Raw genomic sequence first — 20225 nt, 5'->3', positions numbered from 1 at the left:
TCTATCCTTTTTATATACAATTTTTAAGGAAGAAAACTTAAGGTCTGAGAGATAAATAGGAATTGTTAAATATATAAATAATCAGCGGTGATTTGTCACAAGTTTTCAACTTACACAAGTAAAGCTATACTATATATAAAGAGAAAACATGATATAACTATTCATTGTATAAATTTTGTTTTCCTATTTTACCCTTAACACTTTAATTTTTAAAAAACCATATAATCATATGTAACTATTACTAACATATTAATCACTCTCACCTTCATTTAATAATTAAAATAAAAACAAAGAAAATATAGAAGCTTAAATATTTGACATCAGAAAGTAAAATTGTGGACGGTAGTCACGAACTGCACACTAGTATTATAAAGGAAAAAAATAAAATAAGGAAGGATATAAAGTAACTGAAAAAGAAAATTATTTTCAGTCAAGCTATTAATAAAAAAGCCCAAATTTCTTTTTTGGCAAAGCCCAGAAGATGAATGAAATCCCCAAATCCGTGGAAGAAAAGAGAACAGGGTTAGGGTTTAACGCTCTCACTCATTATTCATTCATTCACTCATCCTCAAAAGCGAAACATGGCAACACCACCGGCGACGACTGCTACGACGGTGGCGAAAAGGAAGCCGGTGTTCATAAAGGTGGAGCAGCTGAAACCAGGCACAAATGGTCACACTTTAACTGTAAAGGTTGTGTCTTCCGAACCGGTGAAGAGCGTTCCTAATAGGGGAAATCGGTCGTCGAGTCTCATCGCTCGCCCTTCACGAATCGCTGAATGCCTCATTGGCGATGAAACTGGTTCCATTCTCTTCACTGCTCGCAATGAACAGGGTAATATCTTGTGCTTTTTTTTCTTTCATTTCCGAGAATTGTTTTCATTATATTTAGTTTATGCATCTAATTTATATTTGTGAGACTGTGACTATGCTAATTCAATCATGTTTAGTTGATAATTTCTTTCATGAGAAATTCTTAGTCTCTCCTACACAGATATCATTTGGAAGTTGTCATGTAGATATTGTTCAAGAAAGAATAATAAAACCAATTACCAATTAAACATGATTGAATTAGCATTTATTCAATTAGCATGATTGAATTAGCATTTAATCAATAAGCTATTTTGAAGTAAGCTAAAAATAGCTTTTTCATAAGCTCTTCTTAAAATAAGTCAGGAGTTCATAGGAAGATGAAAGTAAGTTGTGCTAAACCCAAATAAGTTTTCTCTTAGCCCTTATTGTGGTATGGGAATGTATCCTCCTATGTCAGATAGATAGACACTTAATTTATTAGGGGACTATTACATTTGTGAAATTTCAACCCCTTGTGTGTTTCTCCTTTCTTTCTCCCTTTGGATCGCATGAGAAAAGAGGATTCATTCTCATGAAGGATAACCCACATAGCCTTAGATGATACACATTGAACTATAGCATGAAAGTAAAGGAGCCATGGATAGCTCACATAGTTGAGGTGATGCCATATACATACTTCAGAATTAATCTGTGTTCGTTTTTTGAAAACAGATTGGTACTGGATTAAATTCCTAATCTTGCTAAAACTAATGTTATCTTCATTATTTGTTATTACAGCTCTCCTTGTCCTTGCTTAATGCCATATTTTCAAGTATTATCATTGTTTGGTTATTTACTTTGGCTTTTTTGTTGTGCAGTGGACCTCATGACTCCAGGGTCAACTTTAATTCTGCGGAATGCAAAGATCGACATGTTCAAGGGATCCATGAGGCTAGCAGTTGATAAATGGGGGCGGGTTGAAGTCACCGAACCTGCAAGTTTTGAGGTTAAGGAGGGTAACAATCTCTCTTTAGTTGAATATGAGTTGGTTAATGTTGTTGAAGAGTGATTTTAGCTTCTGGGAGTGACTCATTCTTTTAGTTACCACAAGTTCTATTTTTATATTGATAATTTTCATGGGGTACAGCCTTGTTTGTTTAGCCTAATTTATGTGGCAAATGCCAAAAAAATTATATTAAGGTTGCAAACAAACCAGTTTTGATGTGCGTATCCTCAACATGCAAGTAAATATTGTCATGTATTGGTATAATAATTTCTATAGAACAATGTACACAATAAAGAAAGAAATTTTCTCGCTCAATCCATCTTGATTAAATTAGAAGGAAAAAAACTTTGGATAGATGACACATGCTAGTGGTAGGTATTTGTGTTGAATTGTTTTCCTTCTAAAAAACTAGCCACTGGTGTGGTGGTGGAAACTGACGCCTATTAAAACTTGGGGATTTTATATACAGTTTACCAAAGCTTATATGCATCTTGAATTTATTTATTTGTTATTTAATATAATATTCAATAGTCATTGTTTTTGAAATCTATATAAATTTTTAAACAGTTTAAAAACTGAATAAAAATATGTTATATGTTACTCATTGATATCAATTAAGATTGTTTGTTCATTTATCCAATTACACATATAAACCTGTTATTTCTTGTACCATTGACTAGTATTTTCTTCGAACAGAGCAACTGGCCAGACCTGCATTATTAACGAAACGATCTATTATCTTGTTTAAATATCAAAATCTCTAATGGTAATTTTGTGGTAACTCTATCCAAAATTGCTAATAACATCTAATGAAGCCTATCCCAACAAGTTGGTCCAAATTTCCTCTCCACCAACATTCGTTTCTCAGCCAAGATTCATTTGATCACATATTCTTGGATATGTAACACTGAATCAACAGTCTGGCATTTTTCAACATGGAATTAAAGAAAAACACGTTTTGCAACATCCAAATGATGTTATTTTATCTCACCATGTCATCATCTTCAACTATTCATTCTCTCTATCTTCATCACCATGCTCTCATCCTTCAACTTTTCAAACTTCTCGTGATGATCATGTAAATCCATATTAGAGAGACCTGGAAAACACTACTCATTTGCAAACTTCAAATTTATAATTTCACTTTGGACAAAGAAGGGATGGTGGCACCTGGAATCAATGGCTGGGGCGCAGGTGGTAGAGGCAGTAGTGGGAGGAAGAAATTTAGACACTTCTCCAATATCCGTCCTTTGATTTCAAATTTCAGTGAATATGAAGCAGCAAAGCAACAAAAGTTAGATTGACGCTCATAACATGGGTTTTTTTATATTATTGAGTTAGCACTTGCTCTATATCCTAATTTCAGTTATTTGTGTTTTCACTAAGGAAACATTTGCAACTCATAATCTTATTCGCTCAAACACTAGTGCCTGTGGCACCATTACCCTTGTTGCCATAATTGCAACCATGATCATTGTCACCTTTATAACCAAACACACTGGGAAGGGAATTAATGGTATTTGTCATTGTTGAACAACTGGGGGTTATTGCTGACATTGGGGAAGGTGAATTCAATTTTGGAGTTAGCCTTAGTTGAAGACATAAAACGGTTTTGTTTTGATGCTGCAAACATGTTTTCCTATCAAAAAATTTAGGAATTAATTTCTGCTGTTTACAAAATCGGATTGCACTGATGTATTGGTCATTATTTGTTTCACCTCGTAAAATTTGGATCATTTTCACGGGTCGCCAACTGCACAAACCGATCAAAACGAATTTGGAAACATATTAGAATGTAAAACTAATCAATTCACCAAAAAAATGATGTACAAATATAAATCTGATTTTCGGAGAAGAATCTGAAACATTAAAAAATGTGGGGGAGAGGAGACACCAGCATTGGCATGCATGCGTGAATAAAAAAGGAGTTTAGGTAACCTACAGTAATTTTTATTACGATTTATAAGCTACCACAGTACGCAAAAGCCAAAAACAAAATTATATAATAACAACAACGTCATAATATTAGTCTTAATCTTATTAGGTAGAAACTATATGGATACAACAACATCATAATATTAATAATATGTCATCAGAAGATGATACAAAGTACCAAATTACCTTTTTTATGCAAAGAAAAAATGTAAATAGGTAACTCCATAAAATTTGCAAGGAAAATGAAACAATACAATAGTGCACACTTTGCAGCACAAACATAATCGAGTGCAAACTGAGATGCTAAGTAAAGGAAGCACAATTTTGAGAAGGTGGCAAAAACGACTTGTAATACCAAACTCTGCTACAATATTGGGAAACGGAAGTGAGAACATTGATTCTGCTAGCCAAAGTTGCTTTTATGAGTAGTTACAGATCTAGATAAGCAAAACATGAAATCAGAACTTGAAACAAAATGGTAGACCCAAGGCCTGTATAGACAGTTAAAAGTTCAAATATCCAAGTCTCAAACTATGTTAACTACAAAAACAGTCCAACTTTGATGACCACCAAGTATTATTGCATTGTGTAGTTACCACTTATGACATCATGACCCCTCTCCTGAAAGTTTTAAAAAAATGCAAAATAATAAACACAGACTGCCTTATATATACAAAAGGATAAGCAAATTTTATCCGTAAAAAGTGCTTTTAGGCCGAAATTTTTTCATCCAAAATGCCAGTATTACAATTCAGCTAGCCAAGAGCACATAACCAAGAAGAAAACATATACTGGGAGAAGGAATGATGTTAAATATACAATCAATTAAAATGGCATTCCTATTTATAGTGTTTTCTGTAAGAACTCCGATCCTTCATCCATTAAAACTTCCTGGACGTTTCAATAAGAGAACTCTATAAACATATTTGAAAAATAAGACAAAACTTAATCCAACCCTTCACACAACATTTTCAACTAATTTGCTTTTAGGCACTGAAGTCTACATGGGAAAAATAGCAGCCTTTTATGGGGTTGAAATAGAAACAAAAGAAGCACAGGTAGTCTAGGTCCTAAAGTTCCTTTTTATGACTCAACTTATTCCTTCAGTGGCTCACTCAAAACTCCTAATGTTTCTCGGACTCACAATGCAGATTTGTTGATAAAAGTTCACTTGAATCTTCTGAACACTTATCATACATCATCAATGCAATCTGATTAAACAAATGGGATGAGTATACTATTACTGATTGACCTTATAATATATGATGAAAAATATCCGTGGGAAAATTGGTTTGCATCAACATGGTTACTATGACAGAGTTACAGCAGCACAATCACAAAAGTTAGACATGTACAATAATTCAAAAAGTAAGCACAGTAATAAGTATGGGCTAAACTGATTTCTAGAGAAACTATTCCGAGTGTTGAGGAGTACTTTATGTTTAAATACTTGTTAACAAAAATTTCCCTTACATTAAGAAGTATTTATATAAACTCGGAAGAATCCACCCAAAAATAGTACCAACTGTTCTCTTCAATTCCCGACTTTTGACAAACATTTTCAAGATGCGTAAACTTTGGACAATAGGACCCACAAATAGGGACAGATAACCGACAAAGTTAGGTAAAGTGGTTCTTCAAAATGACAAAACAAATCCAGGACCTCACAAATGTGCTCCAAATAACTTAAATAATTAATTATACAGGTCTAGCATTTATTACTCTCAATGATAAAATCTTTTGTTTAAAGCTCAAGATCATATCATAGGAAGGCCCTGTCATCCCAACTTCGCTTCCTGATCTTCAAATAGTCTGCTCTTGGCCTACAAACAAAAGAAGTGTGTATGGCTTCACTAAATGATTTACTCACATGAAGGGTGGGAAACAGATGATGCAGGGAATAAACTAATCCACCATCTTAGGTACATGATTAGTAGTTATTGAAATGTATTTCTCAATCATCAGTTAGAGGAACTGACATTTGGCTTTGAATATGTATTGCATATTTTGACTGCACTGTCATATGTTGAATCTAACAAGACTCGTGAATTGAAAGAAACATACCCGAAAATAAATTGTGGAAAGAACATCAAAGAATCCTAGAGATACTCAGCTACCTAATTGAAAGTGAAAATCCAGTTGTTAGGAAATCGTAACAAAGACAACCTAGTTGACCGGAAGAATGGTACCACATAATAAAAAAATAAAACAATAACTTTCTAGTCCTAATATTCTTTTACAGTCTTAAATTGCGTCTAAATCCCTTTCTAACAAGTCTTAGCATGAAAAAACAACAATCTAATGCATGTCATTTCCAATTAGTTGACACGTCAGAATCAACCATGATAATAAAACAAAGCCATTCAAAATGCAAATAACAAAGGCATTGAATTGAACTTTTTTCCAACTGTTAACAGAGATGAGACACAATACCATCAAGAAGCCAAGCGTAGCTGCGGCGTTGAGAAACAGAGAGCATGGAATTCATGAGAGCAGTAGCGGTGGCGGTGTGGTACGGCATCATTGATTCCACACAGAAACTCAATTCAACAGGTAACCTAATCATACGATACATGCTCATCAGAGTTTATAATTTCGAAAAATGGAACAGTAAAAAACGAAAAGGTTAAATGCAATTCAATGCATGAATCTATGATTGAATTACCTGAACGTGGATTGGGATTGGGAGAGAGGTTTATTGGAAGCCATGCGGAATGGAGAACGAGCTGATTTCGCTTCCGAGGCTGCACGAAACGTGGAGCGAGTGGCGGAGCATGAACGGAAAATCGATCTAGCGGCGGAGAAAGAGGCCATTTTGGTTATCCGCGATGGCTAAGCTTTCGTAGGGTTTTTGGTTCTACAAGTCCAAAACCCTTCAGGATGTGCTACACTGACACTATGCTTCCTTATGAATGGGCCTTATTGTGTCATCATACTAATAACTAATATTCTCTAGTTTTTGTTACTGGGTTACTCTCAATTTCGGTATATAGATTTGGTGTGATTTCGGGAAGGAGTCACATTTTATTTTAGTAATCCTGACTTATTTCGTCTTCTCATTTTTTAAAATTTACTTGATATTAATTATAAAGTATGAGTAATAAGTCTTGTTAACTTAAATCCTTATTTCGAAGGCAATGGTAAATTTGGACTCATCTTATTTCTAACTTTACGACATATAGAGCCTTTGTGCTGACAAGTCCACCTATCTCCACAATGGTGTGCGCAAAGGGAAAAGTGTAGCTTAATTGGGTGGTTAGTGAGAATTACCAGAATTCCATTTTCTTACAACTAATCAAATCATTTTTATTCTTCATCTTTTCAAAACCCAAAACTTTTAGTATATATCAGTATAAATCCACAATTAATATATTATTCATCATTCATTTATATTAATTTTTTAGAAAAATAAATAATGATTAAAAATTAATAGTGGACAATGAACTGATATATGAATATAAGAGTTTAAAGTTGGGATGCCAATGATATACAAATACTATCCATTAGAACATGTTTAAACATCACAATAGCATATCTTCCGATTAAAGGGAATATGCTCAAATATCAACAGAATTTAAAAAAGTCAAGATAAATCATCAACCATCTAATTACTTGCCTGATATCCAAAGGAACTATGTAAATAAAATTTTCTCAATTTCGCCACAATGTTGAATGAAAAAACATTATCTAAATACTGTTCAGGCACATACAAAAAACAAAGAAAAACATCCCAACGGTCCTGCTACTCACTCTTCCCTATAATCTGGATTCTCCTTCAAAATTACAAAACCTTCAAGAATTGGCGAGATGGGAATATACCTGCAGAAAACATTACACTGTTAATATCATAATAGCCAACAAGAGCCAGTTTAGAAAATTTAAGGCAATGAAATATTACTTCTCCGTTGCAAGCTCTGCCCTATCTCCAGCAGCTAGGAGGACAGGGGTGGAGTGGGTCTGGAAACCAGTGATTGTTTTAGGACGACCTGCCTGTCCAACCACATCGATCGCTTGACCAACACGAACAGGCACTGATAAAGGCTTTAAGTTCTCATCTACCGTCAACAACATCCTTGGCTATTGCATGACAAATTTAATCAGAGTTTGGCCTTAAAAAATGAATTTCTGGAAAGGAGGGATAGGGAAGTGGGAGAAAGAGTAAATCACTACAGATAAAATGAGAGACTCAAACCTGCATTGCCAAAACAAGGAAGTAGAGTACATAGTGGTATTTCCCCAACACGATTGCTTTCATATCAAGGCATGCATGCAGCATGGTAACTAGTCCAGCAAGTGCTGTCCTGTAAACAATTAAAATGAATAACAAGTAGAAATTACTACATTAAAACTGTACATGTCATTTTAAAGCAACCAACTAAAATGGATTGCTAGTGGACAACACATGGTTTAATATAGAAGGGTTTACTTACGGCGATAGTAAGAGGCGATCAGAATGATATGGATTAAGAGTTAATAAACCCTTTCCCATATGTACAAGACCTTGGGCAATTCGCACCTATATATACCATAAAAGAAAATTGATGACCATAGAAACGCTGGTAAGTTGAAAACAAGAAGAAATTAGACAAACATGTCATACACAAAATAGAAGGCTGGTATCCTTGTAGTAATAGCTTGAAAGATTGCGAAGCATAGTAGCAATTCGGGCGTTGTTAGTTCCGGCTCCTATTAGACCCAAAGAGATAACAGCTGCCTGTAGCAAACAAATTATATTTCAGCTACAAATATAGTAAGCAAGAGACAGAACAAAATGATAAAAGTAGGCTCTAACATCTTACCATTGCTACTTCAGAATCAGTATCATGGCTAAGCCTACTTAAGGTATCCATAACATTGACCTGGCACGAAAGGTGGGCAAAAGTTAAAAAGAAAATGACATATTGAGCCACAAATAGATAGAAGGTTTAGCTTTGTAACTTGGAGTCTTGTCATCTTTTCCATGCATATTCAACACTATGAAAGTGAGAAACTACTAAGAAGCAATTAATATACCTTTGGATTTGATATACAAAGTAGACCAAGTGCCAGAGGAACTGCACGGCGAATATTCTGCTCTCCATACTGTAGAAGATGTTCCAATGATCGAATTGCCATCTCAACACCCAATTCTTCAGCCATTGCTACCATAGCAATTCCAAGCACGGCAGGACCCTGGTGAGTTTCACCTTTGTCAAGATGCTGTGAACAGTGACCCAATAGATTTTGAACCTACATGGAATAAGTGTCAGCATTTGTAAACATTAAAAAATGCAGCAGAGATTCACTGATTAACAAATTTATAATTAATTCATCATAAGATTGTACCTTGAGAACATTCCCAGTTCCTGCATAAGCACATGATAGTAGTGTCATATCACAATACTTCCTAATTTTTTCATTGAAAGTCTTCGAAACTTCAGCAGTTGCCTCCACACTTTCCTGTGGTCACAAGCACAACTGGAAGAGTTAGTATGCACAATTGATCTAACCTAGTGGGAAAAGTCCTCCTCATACAATCATTTGATTTTTTAAAAAGGGTGACCCAATGCACGAGGCTCCCACCTAGTGAAGGTTGGGGATGGTAGATTTACACAGCTTTACCTCTGCAAGCGGAAAATTTGTTACCATGATATGAACATGTGACCTCTTGGTCACTAAACAACAACCTCATTTTGCCGAGGATCACCCTTTAAGCAATTAATTTTAAAATTAAAGAAATAAGATTTAAGAGGTGGCAAGGAAATCACCAGTCACTAAAACCAAAGGACAAAAGAAGAGACAACTAACACTGTTAAACATCTGCATACCTGCTTTCCAAGATATAGAAGACCTAGACCAAGAGGCAAAAGTCGTGTGAGGGGCTCTCCCAACTCTGGTTCACTCCGGTCCATCAGTGCAAAGATAATTGCTTGAGCAACTTCCTCATTGCAAGAACCCACATAGATCAAGCCCAATGAAATTGCAGTGAAAGCAATAACATCAAGTGATGCTTTGGCATCACTCAGTATGGGTGCCAATTTGTCACGTAACTGAAACAAGCAAAACATAAATCAAAACTTCTAACATTCACAAATAAAATCCAAATGTAACTTGAAAGTATTACTGGAACAAGATTCCAAAAAACTATAAAAAAAACAGTTCACCTGCTCATTCTGGGAACCTGCATATGCCATTCCCAATCCCATAATTGCACCAATCCTGATTGAACTGTCTTCTTTTTCTGTATAGTCACCTAGAAGTGCCATCGCCTGAAAAGGAATCAATAAGATCTAACATAGAAACCAGAAAGATATTTCATAATGAGCAAGGGAACTCACAGGATCACAATCATTCTTGATACCACAATTGACAATTCCAACTCCCAATAAAGCACCAGCAATGACATGGTTATCGTTACTATGGAAGTACTTGTCAATTTGTGCAAGACCAGAATCAACATCCCAGAGTAAAATCATACCCTGTTATAATACAAAACATAATATAAGTGGAACTTTAATAGTCCATAACTAGGAAAATTGATGGTTCAACGAGAAAATACATACAAGACTAGCTGCAGCACTAGTTTTCCCATGTTCCTTGTTTTTAAAAAGCCAATTTCCAGAAGAACCACTACTAGAAGAGTCTGATGGGACCGTCATTAACTTATCCTGCAAGAATAACAGAAAAGAGGAGGAAAGTAGAAGAAACAGAAGAAATCAGTAACACAAAAGCACATAGCAGACACACTCTAAACTATGAAGTACACTTTACCTGACCAAAGCCAGCATTTACAAATGCATTAACAAAAGTAGCAGCAAGGTTCTGCCTAGCTGAATCAACACTTGCACCAGCACTAGCCCGGCCATCAAGCAAGTGTGCCTATGGAAAACCCAGCAGAGTAAAGGATGCAGTTGAGAGCAAATAAAAGACTGTGCTGAAGTAAAACAAAACTACTAGAAAAACAACAACAAAAATGACATGGACCATTGGACAAGGTTTACTCGATAATAATGCATTACAAGGAAAGAACATATAGCCTGTCATTTCAGAGTAATACATTGAAGAGTCTTTTCAGAGTACAAGAAGCATCGTAAAGTTGCTGGTTTAACAGGGCTTCTTGACAAAAATTAGAGTGATAAGAATCGGGGAGCCAAACTCCCAATTAAGCATGTGTATGTAAGAAGGGGTAAGAAGGGTAACTGATAGGATGAGGGGGAGACCACCCATCACGCAGGTGTACCGACGGAGGCCACGTGGCAATATGATGTGGCAGAATTAACTGCCATAGCAGTGAGAATAACTGCCGTAGGAGAAGGGATAGCTTGGGGCAGAAGCTATAAATAGATGTTAGGAGGGTTAGTGTTGGTATCTTTTGAGAATTGAGTAGAGGAGAGGGGTTAATTCAGGGAGTTAATCTTGTAACGAGTAATTGATTCGGGGAATCAATTAGGGTTCATCTTGTAATCTTCTCCATTCTTCAAAGCAATAAACGAGGTATTAGTATTCGGAATCGAATTGATTCCGAATCGATTGTGAAATTTCTTCTTCTCTTTCTGTAAATTCTGTGCCGGTGTTATCAGTAACTAATTAGAAGTAACTAAGTAGGACAGCTGTCTTTTTAGTTAGGGAATATAAATAAGATCAAGGAAAGGTAGTTTACTCACCTTGAAAAGTAAATTGGAAGTTGGAACTGATTTTAGGAAATCAGTGGTGGTTACTCTCTCTCATTCATTTCTTACTTGTAAACACATTCTCATTTCAATAATACATGTTTACGGATCAAAATCACACTGATTTTGCATCTCTTCTTCTCCTATTTTCTGTTTTTCTACTCTGATTTGATACCAGTTCTAACATAGAGACTGAATATTTGAACTTTTAAGTCACGACAAGGAAAGAAAAGCATTAACAAGATACAATAAATATTGCAAAAAAGAAATGTCAGCACGGCCCCCTGCACGAGGCTCCCACCTAGTGGGGTCTAGGGAGGGTATATACGCAGACTTACCCTCACAAGCGAAGAGATTATTTCCAGGAATTGAACTAATGACCTGCAGGTCACAAGGCAAACAACTTCATTTCGCTGAGGCTCACCCCCGATACAACAAACATTACAGTTTATATCGAAGTCTCTGACATCAATCACAACAAAATACATAACTTCTTCCAGTCATATAATTGCAAAATATTGTTAGAAGCTAATAATTCCATTCCGGAGAGGCACTTGAAGTAAATATAGTAAGGCAATTCTGAAGGAAAGCATTCATTTCAACAATGCCAGTATAACAAATCAGAATAAACTGTTCCACATAATTATAAAAAAAATTCCAAGAAATGACAAGCAACCATAATGCAAGCGTAGAAGTAATATATGCACACTAAAAATCATTATTCACTTAGATACGGTTCTATCAAATATTCAAATTAAACCACAATTTTACTAAATAAATATTAAATCTCAGGGATTAGATTAAAAACTTCACAAGCACTGGGTTTGTCCAACATTATCAAGGCAGGAGTACAAATATCATCAAAACCAGACCTTGTATACATCCTCAGGGGACTTCGGCTCCATAACTTCAATATCGCGAGCAAGGGTCAGATACCCTTCACTTAGCTTAGTATTGTTTATGATTTCCTGCAATACTTCCCTCTCCTCATCATCTGCAGCTATCTCCTCGTCAAGCTCAAAAGTAATTCCCTGCATGTAAATAATAATCAACACAATGTATCAGAAAAACCATAAATAAAGGACCACAAAATATATATGATAGTGCCATCTAACTCCATATCTGTTTCCCCCTAGCATTGTAATTTATCAACAATGTCCTCAACAAGCTTAAAAGAGCACTTTTGAATAACTTATGGGTAACAACAACCTCCAAGAAACAGTATTTATTTATGAGGGAATGAATCCAAGTTATCTTTTGATAGATATAAATTACCATCATCCACTGACAAAATAAATGAGAAGAACCAGAGTATGATCGAGGAGGTCAAAATCGCAAGCAAGGAAACTTCAGCTGAGATAAATTCAGAGTCCAGGACTTACATGACGTCCAAGCATGTAACAGAATTGCTTCTTTCGCAGCACATCATCACAAGAGGTAAACACTTGCCTCACATACTGTCAAAAATATTTCCAATCATTAGATTTAAACAACAAAAGCATCTACGGAACAAAGGATAGATATCATTTCATTATATGGCATGAAACTAATAAAATGCAAGTACAAGATTAAAAACATTTTAAATGTAAATTTTCTTAATGGATAATCCTTAAGAGAAAATAAAAAACAATTAGTCAGAAAATACTTGAGACAGAAAGAATTCCAGTATTACACCTGCATATTATCCAGGAACAATGCAATTTGGAGTGCATTTGGATATTCCTCAAATTTTAGATAGATCAAATATGCAATGTCCAACACTAACATATCATCTGGTCCTGGAAGGTATCTGCAAAAGAAAAAAAAAATAACCTGATGCACTGCAACACACAGATTTTACCGTAAACAACATGTGAAAGGAAAATTCCAACAGCATGTGATTTGTAATGAAAATTATGGTTAAAAAAAAAAAATCTTGTTCCTATCGAAACTGTTAAAGTTTCATCTCAAAACCAATTGGCTTTGAGAAGAGTAGCCCAATAGGTATTTAAACCATTCCCAAGACAATGAGGTAGGCAATGTGGAACTTACTTTCCAACATACCCCCCCCACATAAGCCTGCCGGACCAAGCGAAGGGTTACCTTTGACCCATAACTAAAGGGCATCTTTTGGCCCATGAAACCGGAAAGAAGTTAGGCCATGACTCTGATACCATGTTAAGGTTCCATCTAAAAACCAATTGGCAATGAGAGGAGTAGCCCAACAGATATTTAAACCATTCCCGAGACATTGAGGTAGGCGATATGAGACTTACATTCCAACATGCCCCTCCACATAAGCCTGCCGGATCAGGCAAAGGGTTACCTTTGACCTATAACTAAAGGGCATCTTTTGGCTCATGACAACCGGAAAGAAGTTGGGCCCTGGCTAAGACACCATATTAAAGTTTCATCTCAAAACCAATTGGCTTTGAGAAGAGTAACCCAACAGGTATTTAAATTATTCCCGAGATAATGAGGTAGGCAATGTGGGACTTACACTTACTTTCCAACAAAAACTTTAAACTAATCCTCTCATAGAGCAAGTTAACTCCATCCAATAAACATGTGCAATGTAAAATATGACTCCAAAAAAGTTTATCAAAGCAAACTAAGGAGCTTTCGAGCACCAGCCTATAAATGTATAGAAGATTAATCCAATGAATCATATCAAGCTATAGTTATTGGTCCAACTATCGGTGAAGATAATTACAGTTTTCATTCCTAAAGCATTGGGTACTTCATTGCTTAAAGAGTTCAGGAATAACCTAGGACATCTTTTAATTATTAAATAATTAAACTATATTGATTCAGGAATTCATATAATAGTGATACCATAGAAGTGGGGGAAATGAGATTGAAAATAAACAAAAAAAATCATTAAACCACGACAGATACCAAAGTTAACATGTGGTGATAAACCATCATTTTATCTTTATCTGTAACTGTTCTAAACTTAACTGAAAATCATGCATAAAATAAGGTCTATCTGCACTTACCTAGCTGAACTGGTGAGATATATGCATGTCCTTTTAAAATTTGTCTTGTCAACATGTTCAACCAACATGTCAAGATCTTCAACCTAACATTAAACACTGATCACATTAAAAAGCTCATCTTACAAGCTGTATAATCAATAAACAAATTAAAACATAATATAGCACATTACCTCCATCAAAAGATCAACTGCTTCTGGTTCTGCATTATGCTGCAGCATGTTCGAAATTTGAAATCAGTTAATAAATAGTAGTCCTCCTCTAACATGTTTCATTCCATCTTCACAACTTCAGCCAAAAGGATATTACATACTTACCTTCATGTGAAAAGCAACTATTTGTTGCACGAGCTCCATGAGCTCATCTATGGGGGATTCATCACTCTGTCCAAGTACCAAAAAATTAAAGTTAACAATGTTTAGATCAAGCAGGAACTTGAAAACAATCTGAAATTTGCACAGTAAACAATTCATAATAGTTAATACAACTCAACACAAATCCAAATAAAAAGGCCATTTGATATCTAAGCAAACGATATCATATTACACACTGATCTTCTTTCGTACATAGTACCATCATTAACTATTGTTGGTTATCAGGACACCAGGGGTTACACAACCTTCCAGTTTTTTAAGAAAAGAAATATTATTAGAAAATAAGGGAGGAATGAATTTACAGGAGGATAAGAAATCCGCACAGGCACAAAGAAAAGCACATAGAACTACTCAAAAGGGACCTTCCCAACCCAAACGTCTTCCAAAAATTTAATACGAGAACCATCTCCCAAATTAAAGGAACGGTGAGAGGCAAAGGAAAGCAAACACTGAGAAATGAAGTTCCAAGGTCTACCATGAGTCCCTCCTCTCACCGGGTTAGCGACCCACTCATTTATGCAAACCATGTGTACTAGTTACTAGAAATAACTTGATGCCAAAGAGAGGAAATTTGCAAAGGAAATCACCAAAGCCACTTTTGCAGTCAATGCCTTATTCTTAGCTACCGGATTTCCAAGACTCAACATCCTCCTTAGCCTTACAACAGACTTCTAACTAATAAGGTGGAAGCACCTGGAATCACCCACCCCAGACCAAAGAAAACCACACATAACTTCAGCTTTTGGGACACAGCCAAAGGAATACAGAAGAAGCGTAGGAAATAGAGAGGGATACTACCTACAAAATATTGTATCAGCTGGATCCGACTACCCAAGGACAAGAAATCACCCTCACAATGAGCTAGCCTCTTGGAAATCTTATGCACCACCAAATCCCAAAAAAATAAAACATGTGGATTGCATCCCAATGGGGTGCAAAGATAAGCAAGAGGCCATTAAAGAATTTGGCAACCACCTAAACAAGCAAAAGCACATAAAAAGTGATTGTCTACGCTCGGACACATTATAGCACATTTAGAAAGTTAAACTTAAGACATGAGATAGCCTCAACAAAGTTCAAGATGGCAAAGTATTAACAGAAGAGTCAACGTCAGGTTCCAAGAAGGAAAGCCTATTATCATCAAACTTCAAATGAGAAACTAACACCCCTTCAGTGCCAACCACAAACAACCTTACAAATAGATTAAGTTGTACAATACTAGTTTCTAAAATTTAAAGAAAAGAATCAAAGATAAATTAACACTACTTGTAGTGGATGGAATAGAGAAGATAATTCATGCATTCAGACATGAGAGTCAGTATCCTAAATTATTTTTAATAGATTAAGTTATACAATACTAGTTTCTAAAATTTAAAGAAAATATACATTAACACTACTTGTAGTGGATAAAATAGAGAAGATAATTCATGCATTGAGACTTGAGTCAGTATATTAAAAGTGTTTTAAAAGATAAATATAATCATTTAAAGTAGCCAGACACCCAACCTGACGTTTTGCATACTCTTGTGCAATTTCACCAGCAAGATTCCTGACAACAATTGAAAACATAAATAGTAAGAATAAGATTAATGATAACTCGTTTTAGGCAGACTTCAATCATACAGATTTGAATTTTTCCTACCGATGTATATTTACTACAACAGCAGTGCTTCTTCAACCAACAAAATCAATGCCCAAAGAAACAAAATTCTCACCTCACATACTCATGGCCCCACGAACCGATATCCCCTGTTGAGCCCAATAATCTGTATTTAAGGCTTTCCTGATAGAGTCAATATAAGACAAATTAATGTGCACTACTTTGGTAACGGAATAAAGGCATAAAAAATGAACTTGCACAGCCAATGGCTTGAAGCCTTGAACGCAATCAACAGTCACCAAAAGATTATATGATTTCAATTTCTAAAACAGCAAACTTACCCGTTCTCCCTCAGCAGACATTGTAAGGGCCAATACCGATAATATGTCTGCTAAGTACTTCTGCATTTATAAAAGAAAAATTAAGTAAGCAGGAATTATACAATACTATCATCAATTATAAAGGCAGTATCAAACCACAAAAATAACAACACCTTCAAATCAGACTCTGTCATAGTCTCATAATATGCCTTCAATGTTCCATAATGGGGACGAAGAAACTTTAATGGCTTAGGAACTGATGTCATGGAGCTTGTTGAAGTTCGAATTTCTTGTCTACAATACAACCACTCACAGTAATGTCAATGCACCGTTTAGAAATAAATAAATTAAGTGTCCCATTCAAATCAAATTGTGCTCACTTCCACATTTGTAATAACTAATTGGATTGAGTTCCCAATTAGGATCTCATGCCTAATAAGAATTTAGTCTAATTCCTCAAAACAAACGTCTAATTATGAAGTATATGGGACTTTAAACCCAGTTTAACCAAGTAAAACATACTAACCAACTAATGACCTAACATTTAGTAACTATTTACAACTAATACTAACTAATTACAATTCTTGTATCAATATACTTAACCTTCAAGTAGAAAACTAGGTTTACCTCATGCTCTCAAGCGCAACCTTCTGCAATCCAGGGTCAGAATCCTGAACCCTCTCCACATACAACTCAAGCTGCTGCTTTAACGCCAAATCCTCATCCGACTGCACAAAATTACCAGAAAATTTAAATAACTGAATTTTCTCTCTCTATAAAAATAGAAATTCGAACCCTAGAACAAGAGTAAGAAAACCAGTGACAATTTGAACCTAGGGTTTCGGACTCACCAGATCTTCGCTCTCCACCTTCTTCTTCGTGACGGCGTCGTCTTTGGTTGTTCCGCTGGAGCTAGCTCCGGCACCGGCGGCGCGATTAGGATCGGGCGCCATTAGTGGAGTGGAAGTGGTGAGAAAGAGATAGGGATTAAAACGAAAATAGAGAGGAAAAATGAAAATATAGGAAAAGGTTACACAATGAAACAGCTCAAACTCGATTCAAATGTTTTTGAGCATATAGCAGAAATGAGAGAGGTAACTTTCTTGTTGAGGAGGATTTCTTTTGTTTTATGGGCCATTATTGTGAACAATGGCCCAATGGCTGAGCTCTTTTTGGCCCAAACAACAGTGCCATGATATACGTATTATATTTTGGTATAACCAAGGGTATCACACTCTTATAGATAAAGAACCAATCTTTTTAAAGCGTTAGTAAAATTTTGCCTAGTAAATAAGTTTATCATCGTTAATAATATTTCATGCAATTGTAGTAAAAAAAATTGTTGTAAATATTTATATAATTGATACCTGACTATTTAAAAATGAATAGGAGTGGATTATTAAGTAGTTGACAATCAACAATAGTTTTTTAAGAGTTAAACTTGGGATATTTAGAAGAGTTTATTTAATTCTATGAGGAAATTTATTTAGTTGAGTGAAGATATGATCCACCTCACAATGATATGCTAACATTCACTTCTTCAACATTTGATTTAACACTATTTCCAATTCCACCCAACTCAGTCTGAACCATGTTTCTCCTATGTGGCTCCATTTTATTCTCTCTCTGCATACTCTTGTGCAATTTCACCAGCAAGATTCCTGACAACAATTGAAAACATAAATAGTAAGAATAAGATTAATGATAACTCGTTTTAGGCAGACTTCAATCATACAGATTTGAATTTTTCCTACCGATGTATATTTACTACAACAGCAGTGCTTCTTCAACCAACAAAATCAATGCCCAAAGAAACAAAATTCTCACCTCACATACTCATGGCCCCACGAACCGATATCCCCTGTTGAGCCCAATAATCTGTATTTAAGGCTTTCCTGATAGAGTCAATATAAGACAAATTAATGTGCACTACTTTGGTAACGGAATAAAGGCATAAAAAATGAACTTGCACAGCCAATGGCTTGAAGCCTTGAACGCAATCAACAGTCACCAAAAGATTATATGATTTCAATTTCTAAAACAGCAAACTTACCCGTTCTCCCTCAGCAGACATTGTAAGGGCCAATACCGATAATATGTCTGCTAAGTACTTCTGCATTTATAAAAGAAAAATTAAGTAAGCAGGAATTATACAATACTATCATCAATTATAAAGGCAGTATCAAACCACAAAAATAACAACACCTTCAAATCAGACTCTGTCATAGTCTCATAATATGCCTTCAATGTTCCATAATGGGGACGAAGAAACTTTAATGGCTTAGGAACTGATGTCATGGAGCTTGTTGAAGTTCGAATTTCTTGTCTACAATACAACCACTCACAGTAATGTCAATGCACCGTTTAGAAATAAATAAATTAAGTGTCCCATTCAAATCAAATTGTGCTCACTTCCACATTTGTAATAACTAATTGGATTGAGTTCCCAATTAGGATCTCATGCCTAATAAGAATTTAGTCTAATTCCTCAAAACAAACGTCTAATTATGAAGTATATGGGACTTTAAACCCAGTTTAACCAAGTAAAACATACTAACCAACTAATGACCTAACATTTAGTAACTATTTACAACTAATACTAACTAATTACAATTCTTGTATCAATATACTTAACCTTCAAGTAGAAAACTAGGTTTACCTCATGCTCTCAAGCGCAACCTTCTGCAATCCAGGGTCAGAATCCTGAACCCTCTCCACATACAACTCAAGCTGCTGCTTTAACGCCAAATCCTCATCCGACTGCACAAAATTACCAGAAAATTTAAATAACTGAATTTTCTCTCTCTATAAAAATAGAAATTCGAACCCTAGAACAAGAGTAAGAAAACCAGTGACAATTTGAACCTAGGGTTTCGGACTCACCAGATCTTCGCTCTCCACCTTCTTCTTCGTGACGGCGTCGTCTTTGGTTGTTCCGCTGGAGCTAGCTCCGGCACCGGCGGCGCGATTAGGATCGGGCGCCATTAGTGGAGTGGAAGTGGTGAGAAAGAGATAGGGATTAAAACGAAAATAGAGAGGAAAAATGAAAATATAGGAAAAGGTTACACAATGAAACAGCTCAAACTCGATTCAAATGTTTTTGAGCATATAGCAGAAATGAGAGAGGTAACTTTCTTGTTGAGGAGGATTTCTTTTGTTTTATGGGCCATTATTGTGAACAATGGCCCAATGGCTGAGCTCTTTTTGGCCCAAACAACAGTGCCATGATATACGTATTATATTTTGGTATAACCAAGGGTATCACACTCTTATAGATAAAGAACCAATCTTTTTAAAGCGTTAGTAAAATTTTGCCTAGTAAATAAGTTTATCATCGTTAATAATATTTCATGCAATTGTAGTAAAAAAAATTGTTGTAAATATTTATATAATTGATACCTGACTATTTAAAAATGAATAGGAGTGGATTATTAAGTAGTTGACAATCAACAATAGTTTTTTAAGAGTTAAACTTGGGATATTTAGAAGAGTTTATTTAATTCTATGAGGAAATTTATTTAGTTGAGTGAAGATATGATCCACCTCACAATGATATGCTAACATTCACTTCTTCA

General features: G+C 35.4%; 3 protein-coding genes across 11 annotated transcripts; 1 reads left to right on the top strand and 2 right to left on the bottom strand.

The window, feature by feature from the left end:
• On the top strand, positions 477-2028 carry LOC109353589 (uncharacterized protein At4g28440-like). The gene is made up of 2 exons (XM_019595922.1): positions 477-834; positions 1670-2028. The coding sequence occupies exons 1-2, from the start codon at positions 582-584 to the stop codon at positions 1858-1860; spliced, it is 444 nt and encodes a 147-aa protein (XP_019451467.1). The 5' UTR covers positions 477-581; the 3' UTR covers positions 1861-2028.
• Positions 3433-6653, bottom strand: LOC109355169 (protein NUCLEAR FUSION DEFECTIVE 6, chloroplastic/mitochondrial-like). 7 transcript variants are annotated; one of them, XM_019598156.1, is made up of 4 exons: positions 6398-6652; positions 6166-6290; positions 5797-5849; positions 3936-4169 (listed from the first exon to the last, which is right to left on the bottom strand). In XM_019598156.1, exons 1-3 carry the CDS (start codon positions 6544-6546, stop codon positions 5842-5844), a joined length of 282 nt encoding a protein of 93 aa, XP_019453701.1. In that variant the 5' UTR covers positions 6547-6652; the 3' UTR covers positions 3936-4169; positions 5797-5841. The 7 variants fall into 7 exon arrangements, with proteins under 7 accessions (XP_019453698.1, XP_019453701.1, XP_019453702.1 ...); XM_019598154.1 differs by having other exon boundaries at positions 3937-4353; XM_019598155.1 differs by lacking the exon at positions 3936-4169 and adding an exon at positions 5261-5555.
• LOC109355168 (26S proteasome non-ATPase regulatory subunit 2 homolog A-like) lies at positions 7219-19766 on the bottom strand. 3 transcript variants are annotated; one of them, XM_019598148.1, is made up of 25 exons: positions 19534-19766; positions 19310-19410; positions 18856-18976; positions 18704-18763; positions 18478-18545; positions 18276-18311; positions 14674-14749; positions 14530-14568; positions 14360-14442; positions 13056-13170; positions 12764-12838; positions 12254-12412; positions 10483-10590; positions 10275-10379; positions 10050-10190; positions 9876-9980; positions 9540-9761; positions 9058-9171; positions 8746-8961; positions 8532-8591; positions 8333-8446; positions 8163-8248; positions 7925-8033; positions 7631-7809; positions 7219-7551 (listed from the first exon to the last, which is right to left on the bottom strand). In XM_019598148.1, the coding sequence occupies exons 1-25, from the start codon at positions 19633-19635 to the stop codon at positions 7479-7481; spliced, it is 2667 nt and encodes an 888-aa protein (XP_019453693.1). In that variant the 5' UTR covers positions 19636-19766; the 3' UTR covers positions 7219-7478. The 3 variants fall into 3 exon arrangements, with proteins under 3 accessions (XP_019453693.1, XP_019453695.1, XP_019453694.1); XM_019598150.1 differs by lacking the exon at positions 18276-18311 and adding an exon at positions 16237-16279 and having other exon boundaries at positions 14674-14739; XM_019598149.1 differs by lacking the exons at positions 18276-18311; positions 18478-18545; positions 18704-18763; ... (1 more) ...; positions 19310-19410; positions 19534-19766 and adding exons at positions 16237-16279; positions 16446-16513; positions 16672-16731; ... (1 more) ...; positions 17278-17378; positions 17502-17735 and having other exon boundaries at positions 14674-14739.

This window comes from Lupinus angustifolius, chromosome LG08 (assembly GCF_001865875.1).
Source record: "Lupinus angustifolius cultivar Tanjil chromosome LG08, LupAngTanjil_v1.0, whole genome shotgun sequence".
In the NCBI taxonomy this organism is placed as follows: Eukaryota; Viridiplantae; Streptophyta; class Magnoliopsida; order Fabales; family Fabaceae; genus Lupinus; species Lupinus angustifolius.
Note: the sequence above shows the minus strand (reverse complement) of the source record. Positions and strands in the feature narration are given on the sequence as shown.

Excerpts from the sequence above, each read along its gene's own strand:
- LOC109353589 (XM_019595922.1), top strand. The coding sequence starts at position 582 with ATGGCAACACCACCGGCGACGACTGCTACGACGGTGGCGAAAAGGAAG. Across the intron at positions 835-1,669 it reads CACTGCTCGCAATGAACAGG|TGGACCTCATGACTCCAGGG; the intron begins GTAATATCTTGT and ends TTTGTTGTGCAG.
- LOC109355169 (XM_019598151.1), bottom strand. The coding sequence starts at position 6,546 with ATGGCCTCTTTCTCCGCCGCTAGATCGATTTTCCGTTCATGCTCCGCC. Across the intron at positions 6,291-6,397 it reads CAATCCCAATCCACGTTCAG|GTTACCTGTTGAATTGAGTT; the intron begins GTAATTCAATCA and ends TCGTATGATTAG. Across the intron at positions 5,556-6,165 it reads CTACGCTTGGCTTCTTGATG|GCCAAGAGCAGACTATTTGA; the intron begins GTATTGTGTCTC and ends TTTTGTTTGTAG.
- LOC109355168 (XM_019598148.1), bottom strand. The coding sequence starts at position 19,635 with ATGGCGCCCGATCCTAATCGCGCCGCCGGTGCCGGAGCTAGCTCCAGC. Across the intron at positions 14,750-18,275 it reads ATTGCACAAGAGTATGCAGA|ACTTGGACAGAGTGATGAAT; the intron begins GAGAGAATAAAA and ends TAATTTTTTGGT. Across the intron at positions 10,380-10,482 it reads TAAATGCTGGCTTTGGTCAG|GATAAGTTAATGACGGTCCC; the intron begins GTAAAGTGTACT and ends TTATTCTTGCAG.